This window comes from Emydura macquarii, unplaced genomic scaffold (assembly GCF_026122565.2).
Source record: "Emydura macquarii macquarii isolate MOO-44397 ecotype Brisbane River unplaced genomic scaffold, CSIRO-AGI_Emac_v2 contig_2897, whole genome shotgun sequence".
In the NCBI taxonomy this organism is placed as follows: Eukaryota; Metazoa; Chordata; order Testudines; family Chelidae; genus Emydura; species Emydura macquarii.
Window position 1 is genome coordinate 32,829,733 of NW_027133034.1, and position 18,554 is coordinate 32,848,286.

Consider the following 18,554-nt stretch of genomic DNA (forward strand, 5'->3'; position numbering starts at 1 on the left):
CTCTATTCTTGGTATCTATAACTTAGTTAAATGAGGGACCTCCATGAGAAGCAATAAACTGCTGTGTGCTGAGTACACTCTAAGGCAGTACCTATGTGCTGTGCAATTTAAAACCAGTTGACTTAGAGCAAAATGGAAAAATTAATTATCTTTTTTCCCATTGAAAATACTATTGGCAGAATTCTCAGGAAGGAGCCAGATATGTGCTGTACCCACTATTACCTCTGTCCTCAAGAGTCACTCCCCCTAAGAGCTAAGAGTTTCATGAGTCTTGTATGGAGGCACTATAGGCGCAGGAGCAAGAATCCTGCACAGATGGTACCTTTAGAGAAGCAAATGTTGTTTCCTGCCTTACATGCCTTTTCCAGATCTCTTTCACATTATTCTAGACATAGAAGTCAATTGATCATCCCTCACTGGACAAATATTCCCATCAAAGTAGGCACATCCTCTCTCTCTCTCTTAGCTTTAATTTGTTTTCTTTCAGATTAATTTAGGGATTCTTATACTTCCAAAGAGGTCAGTCCTAGGAACCCTATTTAGGATCAGCTTCCTGTTCAACAGCAACAAAACAACTGTCATCTCAAGCTTTTTCTGTTCCGAGCGAGCACACTGGAGGCCTGAATGAAAGGGTGAACGGGTCCTGGCTGGTTCTGAAAGGCGACCTATTTCCTTACAACTGAGCAATACATCCTTAACCTCAAAATCCCATACACTGAGGAAAAAAGTCTCACTAAATACGTGACCATCCTCAACTGATACAGGACAATTATCCCCAATGTCCTGAATGGGGTGGAGAATGTTGCAGAAGGAATGATATAAATATTAACTACAAGCGTAGGTGCAGTTATCCTGTCAAATGACTAATAAATATAAGATCTCCTTTCCCTACTCCAAACTATTTTAAACTATTTATCCCTTCCTGGGGAAAGAATGCAGATGAGTGCTTTACTTGCTTCTATTTGTAAGAACCTGAAAAACATTTTTGTATGAAGAAATTTTGACTCAGGGATTAAATGGCATTCATTCATCTACCTCCCTCTGAAGATATTCAGATATGGGTAAAAGAATTTCATCTTTTCATTACAGGATGTTTCTGAAAGTTGTGCAGATGCTTTACTATTCAGGGTCAGGAATCAAATTTTCAGAATCCCAGTTAAGTGTGCATGCAAAGTTTGCAGATATAATTAAGGAAGTCATCTGAAAACTTTGTCCTGATTATCAAGACCCATTCTCTCCCCAAAATCAAAAACTTCTCCACAATCTTATAAGATCTTTCTCTGCCTAGAAACACTAGTAACATAAAAACCTTGAAAAAAACTAAAAAGCATAAATTACCATGTGGCATGTTTCTAAACTGGTTTGTGTAAAACCATGAATGTGGGTTTCAAGTCAGCTGTTTATTTTTATTTATAGAATTGTGTATGCGCACACAGCAATTTATGAACACTCAGAACGACAACATTTGGTGCAGCTTAAAATAAAATTATAACAAGTAGGATCTGAGATATGCAATACTGGTGACTTTTGACACCCCTTCTTTGATGTACGACAGGCTATGAAAACTTTAAAGTTATTTTTAAATATACTGAAATTACAATATTTCTTGAGTGAAAATTCATTAGCCCATAGTTCTAAACTTGTCTTCTGCAAGGAAGGCATGTAGCCACATTATATAAATTTACATCACCAGACAGGAGTACTATTACCATTTATATTAGTATATTACTATATAAAAAATAAGAACAACTGTGAACACTCCCCTTCCCTTAAACTAACTTGAAAGGTATGGCTCAGTTTCGATAAGTCATCCATTCTCTTCTCTGAATGGTAATATCCACATATCAATTTAAAATGTCAGGTATACAGTGTCTGCTGAACTTTGGACAGATGCTGTATTGAAACTTCAGGTGTTTTGGGGTTTCACCAAAAGGAAGCCTTGGAGCACATGAAGGAAAATTACAATACAGTACAATATAACACAGCAGTCTCAGACCCTGGAATCATCCTGTTAAACGTTGAAGTCTGTATGAAGTGTGAGGGAGCTAGACATGAATGTACTCATGTGCTAAATCCACCAATAACACTGTGCAATACTGTACCTTTCTAACAGGAATGAAAGTGTCAATGATTTCTCCAGTGGAAAAATTCATCACAAACCCTTGCACTGGTTCTATGTCTCCGGAGTACGGCGCTCCATTAACTGCAAAAAGCAGACCACCTGCAACAACAAACATTCATTCTTTAGTGACCTCTATTATTTTCCTCTATTTACAAAATAGCATAGTTGAAAAAGGTGCCTCAAAGAGACAGAATCAGAAGTAACTATGGAAGAACAAGAGCTGCAGACACACTGAAACATTTATTTAAATTGAATTGGAGAAGGTTGGAAGCTGTGTAAACAAATGGAATAAAACAGGAAAGCCCTACTAGAGAGCTACCTTCACTTCACCAAATTTAGAATGAATAGAGGAAGGGAAAAAGATAACAAAAGGAAGGATATGAATTCCCTGGAAGTTTGAAATCTAGCAGAAATGAGCTGGAGCTCTTCCCTGAAAAGATGTCATCTGTAAGCATTTAAGGGTCAAAAGAAATGAGTCCAGCTTCTTTACCCCCCCCCCCCCTTTTTTTTTTTTTTTTGGGTCTCTTAAAGCTTAATTTAAACAAAAGAAAAGAAAAAACCTTCTTTTATCTCAGCAATGGGCTGGTTTGGTCTGGACCTCAGGGTAAAAGGCAGCAGCTGGAGTGCATGCATGATGAGAGAGACGGAGTGCCCATCTAGCATAATGGCTAATTGGTCATTTCAAAAGGTGGTGTGATGGCAGATTGGTTTCTGTGTGCTCATGTGAAAGCATAGAAGATCTTCTCAAGCCACTATGCTACTTGGTGTCCTTGCTTCCAGTTGTGTCCAAGACAAACAAAAACACACTTATGATCAGGTTGGCTGCTTCAGCACTTTTCTAGAGCTTGTGCACTTCCAAATCTCTGAACTGGCTCTTCAGGAAGCAGTACTTCCTGTTTGTGACCGAAAAGAAGTGCTATTTTAAGCATGGTGGATTCTCTCCCCCTTTTGGTTTATTCTTTCTCCTATTTTCCCCACCCTTTTCTTTTTCCTCTTGTTTTCTCTTTTCTACTTCCTTCTCCGGTTATTTCATTCTAAGCACTGTCATCTTCTTTTACCTGTCCATTTTTCTCCTTCCATTTCCAGATATACTTCTCTTTCCTCATGCAAAACAATCAACACATCCTCATAGATGAAGCACAAATAAGAGTGATGAATACAGATTTCAAACCTCGTATAAAATATGAAACTGTTTAAAAACCTCAGAAACTATTGTTTACTCTGGATCTAACTTTTCATTTTGCTCCCAACATAAACATACACATTTGGCTATTAAGGTGTTTTTTTTTCTTTTTTAATATTCTTTTAGTTTGGTGTTTAAAAACAGCAACACCATCATGTCATTGTTTTTTATTCTCTGATTTTTATTATTGTTCTCTAAGAAATTTGACAATTTATCTTCCTGCTGTTTGGAAATATTTTTGCTGATTCTCTAACAGAGCTTATAATGAACTTTAAAAAAAAATTATTTGACTGCAATCACAAATGTAATAAGTGCAAACAACATGGCCTATTTGTTGGCATTACATTTAAGGAGGCTAATTTCTTCATCATTTACTAGGAATGGAAAGGTAGCTTTTCCCCAAAATTGGATAGTTGCAAAAAACTACATCACAATTTGGAAACAGAACAAATTTTTGGCTTAAGATATGTGATGGTGTTTCTTAATGAAATAATAATTGTGTGTTGTGATAGCGAAGTGATTAAGCAGACATTTTAAATGAGAAGAACATGAAAAAGTCATTACCTGAAATATATGAAACTGCAAATATTTCTCTTCCAAACAATTTATGTTTGATCTCTCTTGTGAATTCTCCAGTTTCTGACCTAAAACACTGAATTCGTCCATTTTCCCTGTCTGCTACACATAGCTGACCAAACTCAGGTACCAGTGTTAAACTGTGAGGGATATGGAACTGGCCAGGTTTGGCTTTGCCTACTGAAGTCTCTGCAAGAGAAAATATCCAATAAATTCACAATCTGAAATAATCATCTTTGGCTGGAAATAGTGGTTTTCTACATTATGCAATATAACTCTTAGAAAAAGAATACACATGGCCTCATTCTCATGTTCACCAAAATTTAATACCAATGAAGCAAATGGAGTTACTCTCAGTGTACACCACTATAAATGAAGGAAAAAAATCAGGCATATATATTTGTACTAAGTTACTTATTTCTCCATAAATGCTTGACAAAGAACAAAGTTCCATATATAATTTCTTGAGTTAAACAGAGAAATAACTCTTTGTAAGAATTGAAAGGACTATATCAAAGCTTAACTCAAAGTTACCACCACTTAAGAATCTTGTGTTCATACTCAAGCAATATTTTTAAAAATATATTTATGAAAATAGGGGCATTTTATTGATAACCTAATAAGTTCATGTGCCTAGTTATGCTGGAAGTGTACATACACAGTTCTTTCCTTCTGCTTTTTGAAACGAGTGTTAAAAAACTCTACATGTCAGTCTGTAGAGCTATGTATGAAGGCATTTCAAAAGATATCCAGTCAGGGCCTGTGAGTGCTACTGTAACAGAAAATGTAGTGAGTAATCATGGGAAACAATCATACATTTAATCTTACATCAGTCTCAGTAGCTAGTTAAACATCAAAGGTTTTAACAGTACCTTCTCCCCACTGCATGATGAACATTCCGTTTGGAGAGAACTGAACAATTCGGCTGTTACAGTAGCCATCAGACACGTAAATGTTGCCTGTGACTGGATCCACGGCCACATCAGTTGGTTGACAGAAGTGATTTTTGTCACTGCCTGGTTGTAAAGATCGTCCCAGGATCAACATAGGTTCTTTATCATGTACTCCCAATTTGAACACCTTTTGTAGTCAATGGAAAACACAAGAGATTTCAAGTTATAGAAAGTGATGCATGATGGTTAGGACAATATAATAATGATTGTTTAGGGCAGGTATATAAATCTGTCCTGTGGAAAGAACACTTTTGACATGCAAATTTATTGTATTAGGATTTTTATATACATATCACTCCAATGAAGAAATCCATCATCAAGACTGTAATGGTGTTGATTCTAGAAAAAAATCTGCATAAAATATTAACGGTCAGCAACTTCAGCAAATGAGTTAGCTGAGCATTTAAGGCTTGTCTAGATGGGGAAATTGACCAGCATAAATTATTCTGCTATAGCAAAGTAATTATTCTAGAATTAAGTCATTTTTATTCCACAATGGAGTGTGCACATGAGGAGTTATTACAGAATAACTTATTCTGCTATAGCTATGCCCATGAATTTCTCCATATGGGCAGGGCTTTAGTGTATATTTCAACAGCCACAACTTAGTAATTTTATCAAGCTTTTAGTAAAATGTACAAAGTAATTCAACTAAAAGTTATGAGATCACATACAGTACCTCTAGAAAAGTATTACACATACCTGATGGAGAGCTACATCAGTGACCCAGTAGTTACCATCTTTATCTATACTCAAGCCATGTGGTAAATAAAATCTGCAAACATAAATTTAAAAGAACTGTATTTAAAAAAAAGAAAATGATATGGCAGATATTATGATCTGTTACTGATCTAACTACATTAGTGTCAAATTTTCTTCCAAGAGCAAGTCAAGATTTTGTTCATCATCTACAAAGCTTTGAATGCCCTTTGCCTCTACTACTATCTAAGATACTGAGATACCTCTATGCCCCACTGCTGCAGTCAGCTTGTTGTCAGCATACAGGGTTAAAGTCATGGGCAGCTGGACTTTCTTGGTAAAGGCCATCAGTCCTGGCCTCACTCAATCCCTCTTGCCAACAAGGGCAGCCTTTAGGATGCTATGTCAGACATATCTGCTCCATATGAGTTTTTGTTAATTTAGGTCAATAGATGAAGGGGTATTGATTGTTAGGGAGTGGAGGATGGCAATGGTAATGTTGGTTTTCATTCGTTGCCAGCTGTTGGCAATACTGGTTGATTTTTTTAATTTTTTAAAAGTGAATCCAAATGTGAAAGAGATGAAGATGTGATACAAGTCTCTTAAATAAACATATATACTGATTACTCTCTTCAGGATGAAATGTAGGATACAAAAATATAAAAGTTTTATTAAGAAAAGTAAATAAAACTTACAGATTTTTGCCTGTGGAATCAAGTACTTCTGCATTACTTGGGTCTATTACAAAAATTGTGTTCTGTTCAATTGGTCCCAGTCCTCTTTGTTGATAAACAAAGCTACTGTCAAATGAGCTGTACAGATATATTGAAATACAAAAGGAAACACGTTAGACGTTTCAGTTCACAAGAGAGATACATGACTTATAGCAGAGCTTCATAGACTAACAAGGGAAAACACAATTTTGTTGGGCTTTTTGTGTATCTTCCTATACATTATACAGTATTATCACTGAAGCCTTTTATATAACTTTGGATGGCAGCTCTTCTCATGGATGTCATACCCAGTGACAGTGAACATGTGTAATAAAAATGAGCAGACACAACCAAGACAATCCTGTATTTTCAATCATTGTTAAAAAAAAACAAACAATTTCAACTTCACTTTTTGCAATGGCAAAGTGATGTTTTGTTGTTTCATGCCTCTCAGAGTAATCATGTACATAGTTGCCAAGAAAGGCTTAAACTGGAGTTGTTAAATTATGTTAATTTATGTAAATTTCATGTACACTTTAATATTCTTGCCAGTGTTTACTTTCTACTTTTTTTTTTCTACTTTTCAGAAAATGTTTGGTAGAAAATCATGGCATACTATGTACATGTCCCCTTTCCTACAACTGCATGCCCAAAACAATTTTACATGTACAACAAATAAATTCAAGAACAAGCAAGATTTAGTTCTGCCATCTCAACTTTTAACCCAAAATGTAGGGAGCCAAGATTTCTTAAGTTCACAGAAGGCACAGTCTGAGCCACTTATATGATCCAAATTTTCACATGCTTAACCAAGAGGATGGTATTAGTGTGTGTATCCCCATTCAAAAACTGATTTCAATTAGTGCTCTGCATTCAAGGAAGCTAAGCACAATGGAATGTGCATATAAGTGGAATTCTTCAAATCAAAGTTTAAATCTAATTAGGTGTAGAAAATGTAATTTAATTTTTGACTAAAATGTTTGAACACACGACATACATGAATTACTTCTACTTCTTTTTTTTAAAGCTGAGTTCAATCCAGTTGTGATCAATACAGTTTGGTAAACAGGAAGGTACTTTACAACAGCTTCCGACATGGCTGTGAATAAAACTATTAATGCTCTATATATTACAGCATGAGCAGTATAATTCCCCCATAATATTAAATATTTATCAGTCTACAGTTTTCAATTTGGGAAAGTGATAGACTATTCAGATCTGTCCCACTTCCATTGATTAGTTGGTTGATTTGTTTATTACATTTATGCACAAACCACAATTAGAAAATCTTTATGGTTATATTCCCATGTCATTAAAATATACATTATGCTAAGACCTGACACTGCTTGTTATATCATCATCAAAGTTTTATTTTTTAAAAGGTATCAATTAATCCCTTTTTTTCCCCCCTTATGAATGATGATGCACAGGGTGGCAGTTTCTAGAATATTCCTCTTTTCTGTCATCGTAAATTTAGGAACTAGAACACTGTGTATGGATGCAGGGTAATTAACTATTGAATCATTGATCGAGACACAGGCAAACAAATGAGATATGCATGGGATGGATTTAAGCAGCAGGCTGCAACTTCATTTATTTAACACTGGGAAGGGCATTGTGTGTCCTGCCTCCTATTCTCTCATACCAGGCATTTAACTAGATCCAGCGCGGTGTTCAGGACTCCCACCATACAACTAATAATTCAAGGCACCTCTGCCTGGGCCTGCCCCTAGGACACTGCTTACTTCTGAATCCTCCCCACCTCCCTGCATTGGGGGGGGGGGGGGGGGGGGGGGGTAGAGGTTCCCAGGAAAGGACCTCAGTCCACAAAGATTTCAACTCTCCCCTTTTCCCCTATGCTAAAAGATGAGCAGTGCAATTCTGGGTCTCATTTGCCTCTTGGAGCTGTTCTTTTTTAGCCTTATTTGCACTGGACACAGGGGATGTCAGCACTTAGCATGGTTGCATTCCCACCCTCATTGCCTGGTAGCTATTTCCTGCCTAATCCATTTATTAAGGCCTCGGAGCCAGTTGTTAGCTGCTGTGGCTGACAAATGGACTTTGTTGTCCCTAAAAAAAAGCTCAGGCCTAATATGTTATACATCCCTGAGTGCGATCATGGAACCACTTAAGTTTGACTTTCTTTTGTTTAAATTATTGCTAATACTAGGTCTAAAATCAAACCCATGAAATACGACACTTAATATCACACTAATAAACTTTTTTGTTTACTCTCAATAGACTGATTTTGCTGGTAAGCATTCTGATCTAGGGTCAGAGTACATCTGGAGTCCTCCCTGTTAGGAGGGTGGCTCTAATTCCACCCTTAATGTATTTCCATAATTACTATCCCACCTCCTTTGCCGGCGAGGTCACTGATAATTTTAATACAAAAATCCACTACTCGAAAGTGTTATGGGCTTGTCTAAACAAATACTTAGTTTGTGGCAAACTGGAGGGTAAAGTTACCCCCACACTAGCCTGTTGTGCACTGAGTACCTGGGTAGACCCTGCTGCCATGCATTACAAGTTCTGTAGTGAATGTTGATCTACACCTCCTTTGAAACAGTAGTTTAAAGAGCAGAAGGGAACTTTTAATGCACTGTAGCAGGGTCCACACAGATAGCTAGTGAAGGCTAGACTTTCATCTCAGCTAGCTGTAAACTAAGTGTTCGTACAGACAAGCCCTAATACCATGATCAATCTGGCATCTACTCCATCAGAAAATAGACAAGCCACCTTTGCAGAGCACCTGATTTGCACCGTCCTAGAAAACATCGCTCCAGAGGTCAGCATCCTTCACAGTTGTAACATTGGACTCAGCGTTCTAAATGAATATTTCTAGCCTTTGCTGATTCGGAATGCAGTTTTGAGGGGCATTCAGACCACAGCAGACTTGCAGTTCAAAAATCTAATTTAAATCCTTTATTGTATCTTTTATAAATTACGTAACCAGACTGTATTTTTCATTATAAAACTCCAAAAACATTCACTCGATCAGTTACATGACTGACTGAACAGTTCTAATCTGTTCACTTTGAATAGCACATGCTTTATAAAACAGAAAAAGCTGTTCTGTAGTGATTGTACAGACAGGGTATTAGATTTATTTAAGAAAAAGTGTAAAAGCACCTCAGATTCATAGAAAGAATGGAGCAATTTATAAACTAACTAGATTATATAGATTACACGCTAGATTATAGGGGTTAGCATTAGGCAACAATATTAAACTGCCTAGTTTAGTGTTCTAAAGACTGATCTTGCATGATAAACTGCACAGACCTTTCACTCAGCTGCATTTAGCTGTCAGAAGAGCCTACTTTTTATAGCACATATTAATAATACATTGGAACCATTTGTGCAGTGCCTAAAGCACTGCACATTTCTGTTTTCTTCTCTCTATATAGCATGCTGGTGGAGCACTCAATCAGCGAAAATGAATTGAGCCCCAAGGCCCAGAATTCATCAAATTTATGATTTGCTAAAGGTTATTATATTCAATTAATGACTTTGCATATGGGCAGCCAATCATAAACATTAACTTAGATGAGACTGATATTGAATTGTGCATGTTTCCTGCTTTGCTTCTCCATATTTTCCCATCCCAGGCACATCTAATTCCGTCTGTTTCCTTCCCAGTTTCCTCTTCCATCTCCATTAGTTAAGGGTGACCCCCCTTAGAATGGACAGCATCCAATATAATAATTAAAAATATGTCACATGGGGCAGAAATTATTTTCCAACAAAAGCATGTCTTCAAAACTGCAAAGACATTTTAAACTGCTCATACACATACCAGACAATCATGATCATTACTGCTAGGTTCAGTTTCCAGTTGTGTGTTCTGGACTTGGGTGTATATATCACAACTGAAACTCTTAAAACAAAAATTTCAGAAGTGACAAATGATAACAGGAACCACACAGTAACAATAACTGCCAATCTATTTTGAAATGTTTTTTATTCAACTTTTTCTTCAATGACACAACAAACAGCATGCATGTGCAGGCGTGGGAGGGGAGATAAAAAGAATCAATTCAATAGAAGCTCTCATCTGAAGCCTGAATAACACAACCTACGTGCGCATCGCCCGTTCAAATCATAGTCTATATTTATATAAACTTGAGATAGAAAGATGACTGATATACTGCACAAGAGACTTAAAAGATTTATTTCTTATCCATCACAGTAGTCTATTGGCAAAAAGCTATAATCACAGAGATAGGAGACAGCTTTCACAAGCAAAAAGGCTGTAAAATAATCTACCGAAAAGTATCATCTTTTAGAGACTATTGATAAAACTAAAATTCACCACAAAGGTTGACACAAGCACACTGTTTAGTGTCATGTTTATGTATATGAACATGTAGAACAGGTTATACGTAAAATACAATAAGCCATGTTTAGCAGAGAAGCTGTGTTTCCTAAAGGTTTTAGAATGTATCCATACAATTTTAATATATAAATACAAAAGAGAGATAGTTACATATTCCTTCAGATAACAAAATATATTATACTTTTCTGAATCAAGATAGAACAGCCATATATTCAAACATAAGTTAGTTCTTCATTATCAGTAAGGATACGATTTAGTCATGGATTCCAGATTTTAATGAACTTCCGTGACTTCTTTGGCCTCAGGCCCTGTGGCTGCAGTGGGGGCCAGGGCTGGAGCCCCTTCCTCCCTGCCCTGCGGGGCTGAGGCTGTCAGTCTCCCCCAGAGGTCAGCCTGCTCCCCGCCCATAATTTTTAGTAAAAGTCATGGACAGGTTGCAGGCTTCCATGAATTTTTGTTTACTGCCCCCAATCTGTCTGACTTTTACTAAAAATAACCGAGACAAAATCTTAACCTTAATTATCAGTGAAACCTCCTTAGAAGGCTGAATAAAATCTGAATAAAAAATAAAGCTGAATAAAAAAATAAAATAAAATCTTCTCATGACAAATTAGTCTTTTTCAAAGCAGCAAACTGATTGCTCCCTCCTAGTATTTCTAAAAGAACATCAGCCACTATGACTACATTTTGTTTACCCTGTTTGTGCACCACTATCAGCGCTTTGAGCAGTAACATACATAGCTCCACAGGCTAAATTCTGTTGTCTGCTGCACACTTAAATTGATTTCAACATCAACCCCATGTCACGAATGCTCATTCAGGGGTAGAATTTGGCTCAAAAGATAGCAGATGGGATTTTCAAAAGTGCTTAAGCACCAGTCCCTCTGAAAGTCAGTCACTCAGGCACTTTGGAAAATTTCATTCGGTATACTGACTACTTGTTACAGGATAGCAGGAGGAACTAACTTGATGGTATGTAATACCAAAAAAGTGGTTTACTTTTTATTTTTTTAATTTCTCAGATATTTTGGTACAAATAAAATTGCTGTTACTTTTGGGATCTCATTTATTTCCTCCCTCAAGCCCCAAGCAGTGGGGAAATGGCAATTTTCGGAGTCAGAAGTTTTATGGGACCACACAAACACTCTGAAGCTCTCTCAAATTAGTGGATCAATGTTTTGGGGATGCACCATATGACACACTAACCTCCTCTTACTGTTCTAAAAATCTAGTAACGCTGGAGAATCAAACATGTCATCTAACCATTCACACACCCGCCACCCATCTCTAAATATAATAAGCAGGAACATTCTATGTCCATTCCCTGTCTAAAGAAAATATGTTCAACAAACAGCATAGCCAACTATCTAAATATACTACTTGACAGAATATTCACTTACTTTCCATCCCACACGTGATCACCCCTGTGGAAGATAACCAGGTTATTTTTAAGGTCCAGGGCCAGCCCAGAAACCTGGCCTAGTTTGAGGTTTACTCCAGGCCAGTCCACAGCCTCTTCTATGTGGAAATCTAGAAAAGAAATTCATGCAGTATATTTATGTGAAAATATGAAATTGGTAGAAAATTAACAGGTTTATGATAGGACTTGCACATTTCCTTACATGCAATATTTCTATTAAATGTGTTGCCATTTGATTCCAAGCTGTGACTTTCTTATGATAAATGTGTATCATGCACAAGCAGTGGCATCCTGAGCTATGAAAAATGACAGAAAAATTGAGAACCTGCCTTTAATTTTGTTTTCTTCTCCATCTTAATAGCATACATATGCACAGAATAAGGGTTTATCATCAATTGTATATGCACCTAGTACATTGAAAGAATGCATAAAATATATACATAACTGCTATCTCGAATAATCAGCATGTACAATTTAGAGATATTTCTATTAACACATTAGTTGGCTTTTTATTAAAATACTTTTAATGTTTTCCCGTTTAATTTTAATTAGAATGGTATCAAAAGTGGTTGACTGAGAGCAAGCAGGGCAAGCCTATCGCATTTTTTAAAACGAGAATGTTCTATAAAAACCACAGGAAGTGAAGTAGTAAGCAACACCTTATTTAAATCACTATGTGGTTCAAACAAACTAGCAATACAGGATTAATTTATGTGCTTTCAGGACTCAATCACCTTCATTACTATGTATAGTCTGCATATCCTGAGGTCACATTACATAGTCCTAAGTAATTTATAGAAAAAAGAGCTAGATATTATTATGAAGTATCCTTCCATTTGCTAGGTGACTCTTGACTCCATCTCAGAGGAGGATCAAGTCAGAGTGATCCAGGTATTCTTCACTTGCAGATTGCATTCTAGCAATTCACTGTATCCAAGGCCAAAGATGGAAACAATACAACTTCTCTAGCTTGCACAGAACATGGTAACCAGCTTCTCCGTGGTGTAAAGTCATTGTGAGCACATCACCTTGTACTCTTATCCTCGGCTCCAAATCCACTTGTTTTGCCAGTTCAGGGTCTTAGTTACAATTTTCAAAGCTATCAATGTTCAGGACCCAGATATATCAACCACCATATCTCCATCCAGTGACACGCCAAGGAAACTGCACTTTCAGATAATGCAGCTAGATTAATAGATTCCAAGGCTAGAAGGGACCAGCGTGATCATCTAGTCTGACTTCGTGTATAACACAGGACATAAAACTTCCCCAAAATAACTATAGCACATCTGTTAGAAAAACTTCCAATTAGATTTAAAAATTGCCAGTGATGGAGAAACCACAATAACCCTCAATAAATTGTTCCAATGGTTAAATTACTCTCAGAGTAAGAAGTTTAAGTCTCATTTCCAGTCTGAATTTGTCTAACTTCAACTTCCAGCTATTGAATCATGTTATACCTGTCTCTGCTAGATTGAAAAGTCCATTATTAAATATTTGTTCCCCATGTAGATATTTATAGACTGTAATCAAGTCAGTCCTTAACCTTCTCTTTGCTCAGCTAAAGAGATTGAGTTCTTTGAATCCATCAATATAAAAAGGCAGATTTCTAATCCTTTAATTAATCTTGTGACTCTTCTCTGAACAACAAACATCTCTCTTGAATTTTGGGCAACAGAACTGGACACACTATTCCAGCAGTGGTTGCATCAGTGCCAAATATAGATGTAAAATAATCTCTACTCCTACTTGAGATTCGAGTTTATGCATCCCAGGATCGTATTAGCTCTTTCGGTTACAGAGTCACACTGGGAGCTCATGTTCAGCTGATTATCTACTGTAACTCACAAATCTTTTTCAGAGATTTCAGATAACAAAACACAGAACAAAGCATGTGATGGCTGGAGGTAAAACATTCTCAGTTAAAGGGGTTTAGTTGTGGATTGATATTCTAGAAGAGATTAGACCAAAGCCAAAATTTGACCATCTTTGGGGCACATTGTAAAGCCCACCTTTTTGATATGTCCCCCCACCGTAATAGGGCCTAGGAATAGGAAATGAATGAAAAGAAATTAACACAAGGAAGGAGCTTCCTACAATGTAGAGATGGAGAAACGCAGAATATTTCTGAAAGTCCACTATGAAAATTTCTGTAGTTTTATCTGTGCGGTGCTTAATACCACACTGATGGGTGCTATAGAAATCCCTAGAACAGACAGAAAAACACACGAGAGTCAATACTAGTGAAGCTAAGTCAGCGGTCATAAGAGAGTCTAAGAAGTGACCACATAAACAATGGTAGTTTTGATGAAACAAACAAACGAACAAAAAAGCACTTTTGAAGAGAGAATTCTAGGAGAACCAAACATTCATAAAACCTACCCTACCTCTCCTTGCTAGATAAAGAATTGAGGACACATTTCCAGAATGAAAACAAGACCTTTCAAAAAAAAATGGTCAAAAAATGAGACTGACAACTGATGTAATCTTTCAATTTCATTACATTTACAACATTTGTAATAATGAAATATTTTTTCTTTGTATATCTCTAATAAATCAACAAAAGTCGCCCACACAGCTAATATAAAAGGGAATATTTTGGATTTCTTTTTTAAATTAAAGACTGGTTATTACAATGCCTAAATAGCTGCCCATGCAATCTTAATACAGTGAATGAACTTGAAGCACATTTTCCTATGATAATGATTTAACAATGTTACTGAATATTCTCTTTTTTATGGAAATTTCGTAGTAAATATTGAGATTTATACGTTTTTGAACGAAGGCTTTTGTAATTTGACTTAATTTCATTGATCTCAATGGAGCTATAGAACTTTATTCAGGTTGAGGATCAGGCCCAAATGCTTTATTCATCACAGAAGTTCAGCCTCTAGTCTCTAGGTCCACATGATGAAGTAAAAAAATCCCTAGAATGATAAGAGTACAATAGTTCTTCAACAGAAAGGGGTAGACTGTACAACCCTTATTCACCGATCTGAGCATTTAGCCAAAAAACTATTCCCATTGAATTCAATGGGAATATTTGTGTAAGTAAATGCTGCATACTCAAGATGGAGAGGTTACTTACCTTGAACAGTAACTGGAGTTCTGATGGGTGCTCCATGTCAGGATCTGCACACACCCGCACACTCTTGATCAGATTTTTGTTTTTTAAATCAGCAGTGTCTGGGGATCCATGCCTGTGTCCTAGACACCCAGTACTCCAGTATGAAGGTAATTAGGGAGGAGACGGACCTGCCACCACTCCAGTTCCTTCTCAACCATGAAAATCCAGTGAAAGACTCTGAGGCAGAGGGGGAGGACAGTGCACTCACAGGGACACATCTCAAAATACTCCAGTTACTGTATAAGGTAAGCAACTTCTACTTTTTGGAATAGTGTCCCTATGGGTGCTCCACGTCAGGAGATTCTGGAGCAGTACTTCAAACAGAGGAGGGTGCCGAGCAGGTGGATTCAGTATGGACCACAGAACAGCACCACTGAAAGCAGCATTAGCTCTGAAAACAGGCATGAGAGCGTAGTACTGGGAAAATGTATGCACCAAAGACCAGGTGGCTGCTCTGCAGATGTCTGAGATAGGCATGGTTTTCAGTAGAGTAACAGAGGTAGACTGAGCATCAGTGGAATGAACAATCACCCTAGAGGGGAGAGTGTAAACTCCTGAAGCTTCTTAATGGGTTAAGGTATATTCTGCAACCCACTTGTACCGTCCTTGGGTGGAAATCAGATGTCCTTTCTTTTGTTCTGCAATTGAGATGAAAAGCCTAGGTGAAGTCCTAAAGGGCCAAGTCTTGTTTAAGTAAAAGATGAGAGCTCTTCCTATGTCCACTGTATAGAGGCTCATTTCCTCTCTCTAAGAGTGAGGTTTAGGATAAAACACCAGTAAGTGAATTCCTGATTAATGTGGAATTCTGAAGTAACTTTAGGTAAGAAGCGAGGATGTGGATGTAGCGTCACCTTAATGTAATAGAACGCTGTGTATGGTGAGTCAGTCAAAGCTCCACGCTCTGGCTGAAGTGATGGCTATGAGGCACGAGGGCTTGAGGAACAAATGAAGGAACAGTTCCTCAAAGAGTGATTGCCTCAGTGCACTGAGGACTAAGTTGAGGTCCCATGGCTTCTTGATAAGAGGTAAGAGGTTGAACAGGCCTTTGATAAACCACCCACCCAACCATAAGAGAAGACTGAAAACCCTTTGATGGAGTAAAAGTTGTGACAGCAGCAAGGTAAACCTTAATGAAGTTCAGCAATAAGCCGATGGTTTTTAAATTCAGCAGGTAAATTGAGACTGTGTATTAGATAAGGCTCCAAAGGTGGTATAGATGGATGGTTGCACCAAGTCTGGTAGCATTGCCACTTCTGCATGTAAGTTTTCCTTGTTGTGAGTTTTCTACTTTTAAGCTGTACTGTCTATACCTCCGGGGAGCAGACCTGTTCTATACCAGAAAGCCATTCAGCAGCCATGCCTTGAAGTAAAGTGCAGAGAGGCTTGGGTACGGTGATAGATCCCGACTCCTGGTGAGCAGATTTGCTGTTAGGAGAAGGTGGAGAGGTGGTTGCAGAAACATGCAAACCACCTCTGGGAGCCACACCTGGCTACTAATTTTTCTTGTTTCAATTAATTTAGGAATCTTGAGCACTAAAGGCTTCAGGGGAAGCCTTTATATAGCACCACATAAGGCCAAGGAATGATTAGGGCATCTCCCATCAAGTTGTGGCTGCACCCACCCCTTGAGCAGAATAGTCTGCACGTTGTATTTGGATGGAGATGAAAAGAGATCTGTGGATGACCCTAGATAAGGCCTCTCTCTTAGAACAGTGGTTCTCAACCAGGGGTACTCGTACCCCTGAGGGTACGCAGAGGTCTTCCAGGGGGTACATCAACTCATCTAGATATTTGTCTAGTTTTACAACAGGCTACATAAAAAGCACCAGCGAAGTCAATACTAACTAAAAATTCTTACAGACAAAATGAGAAACTAAGCAATTTTTCAGTAATAGTACACTGTGACACTTGTGTGTCTTTTTATGTCTGATTTTTGTAAGCAAGTAGTTTTTAAGTGAGGTGAAACAGGTACGCAAGACAAATCAGACTCCTGAAAGGGGTACAGTAATCTGGAAAGGTTGAGAACCACTGTCTTAGAATACCACGGTGTTCAGCTCCCACTTGTGGTTGATGCAGAAATGCTTGCTGAGGTAGTCTGCCACTGTGTTCTGTTGTCCTGACTGATAAACCATTGAAATCTGTATGTGGTGCAATATGCACCAGCTCCATAATTTTATGGATTTGGCACCTAAGGACAGGGATCTTGCTCCTCCTTGCCAATTCATAACACATTGCTGCTCGGTTGTCCAGTATAGGTCTGATCAGGTGGTCCCTGAGGTAGGGCAGGAAGTGCTGGCAAGCATAACGAACTGCTTCAAGCTCCAACATGCTGATATGGAAGATTGCCTTCTGAGATTTGTGCTGAGCTGTGAAGTTTTGGACATGTGCACCCTATACGATCAGGGAAGCATCTGTAGTGATGATCCTTATCGGGGAAGGCTACACGAATGGAACTCTCATGCATACCTTCCACCAACGTAGAGAATTGAGAATCCTTCAAGGTACAGAAACCTGCTTGGGTAGATTGTGCTTGTTCTTAGCCAGGCTTGAAGACACAGAGTAGAACGAGTGGGGTTCTGCAGGGATCATTTCTGGGTCTGGTTCTGTTCAATAATTTTTATCAATGCTTTAGATAATGGAATAGAGAGTACACTTACAAAGTTTGTGGATGATACTAAGCTGGGAGGGGTTGCAAGTGTTTTGGAGGATAGGATTCAAATTCAAAATGATCTGGACAAACAGGAGAAATGGTCTGAAGTAAATAGGATGAAATTCAATAAGGACAAATGCAAAGTACTCCACTTAGGAAGGAACAATCAGCTGTACACATACAAAATGGGAAATGACTGCCTAGGAAGGAGTACTGGAGAAAGGGATCTGGGAGTCAGTGGATCACAAGCTAAATATAAATCAATAGTGTAACACTGTTGCAAAAAAAGCAAACATCATTCTGGGATGTATTAGCAGTAGTGTTGTGAGCAAGACACGAGACATAATTCTTCTGCTCTACTCTGCGGAGATTAGGCCTCAGCTGGAGTATTGTGTCCAGTTCTGGGTACTATGTTTCAGGAAAGATGCAGACAAATCGGAGGAAGTCCAGAGAAGAGCAACAAAAATGATTAAAGGTGTAGAAAACATGACCTATGAGGGAAGATTGAAAAAATTGGGTCGTTAGTCTGGAGAAGAGAAAAATAAGGAGGAACTTGATGATAATTTTCAAGTACATAAAAGATAGTTATAAGGAGGAGGAAGAAAAATTGTTCTTGTTTAACTTCGAGGATAGGACAAGAAGCATTGGGCTATATTGAAGCAAGGGCGGTTCAGGTTGGACATTAGGAACAACTTCCTGTCAGAGAAGGTAAGCAGTGGAATAAATTGCCTAGGAAGGTTGTGGAACTCCATCACTGGAGATTTTTAAGATTAGG

The 18,554-nt window shown here is 37.9% G+C and overlaps 1 protein-coding gene across 3 annotated transcripts in view; it reads right to left on the reverse strand.

The window, feature by feature from the left end:
* PAM (peptidylglycine alpha-amidating monooxygenase) overlaps positions 1 to 18,554 on the reverse strand; it is a 218,229-nt gene that overhangs the window by 12,231 nt on the left and 187,444 nt on the right. For all 3 annotated transcript variants that reach the window (XM_067569136.1, XM_067569135.1, XM_067569134.1), the window contains 6 exons: positions 11,983 to 12,112; positions 6,229 to 6,345; positions 5,537 to 5,609; positions 4,754 to 4,961; positions 3,870 to 4,070; positions 2,103 to 2,221 (listed from right to left, as the gene is read on the reverse strand). In XM_067569136.1, the coding sequence (XP_067425237.1) occupies positions 2,103 to 2,221; positions 3,870 to 4,070; positions 4,754 to 4,961; positions 5,537 to 5,609; positions 6,229 to 6,345; positions 11,983 to 12,112 (848 nt within the window). The remainder of the gene's footprint in view (positions 1 to 2,102; positions 2,222 to 3,869; positions 4,071 to 4,753; positions 4,962 to 5,536; positions 5,610 to 6,228; positions 6,346 to 11,982; positions 12,113 to 18,554) is intronic.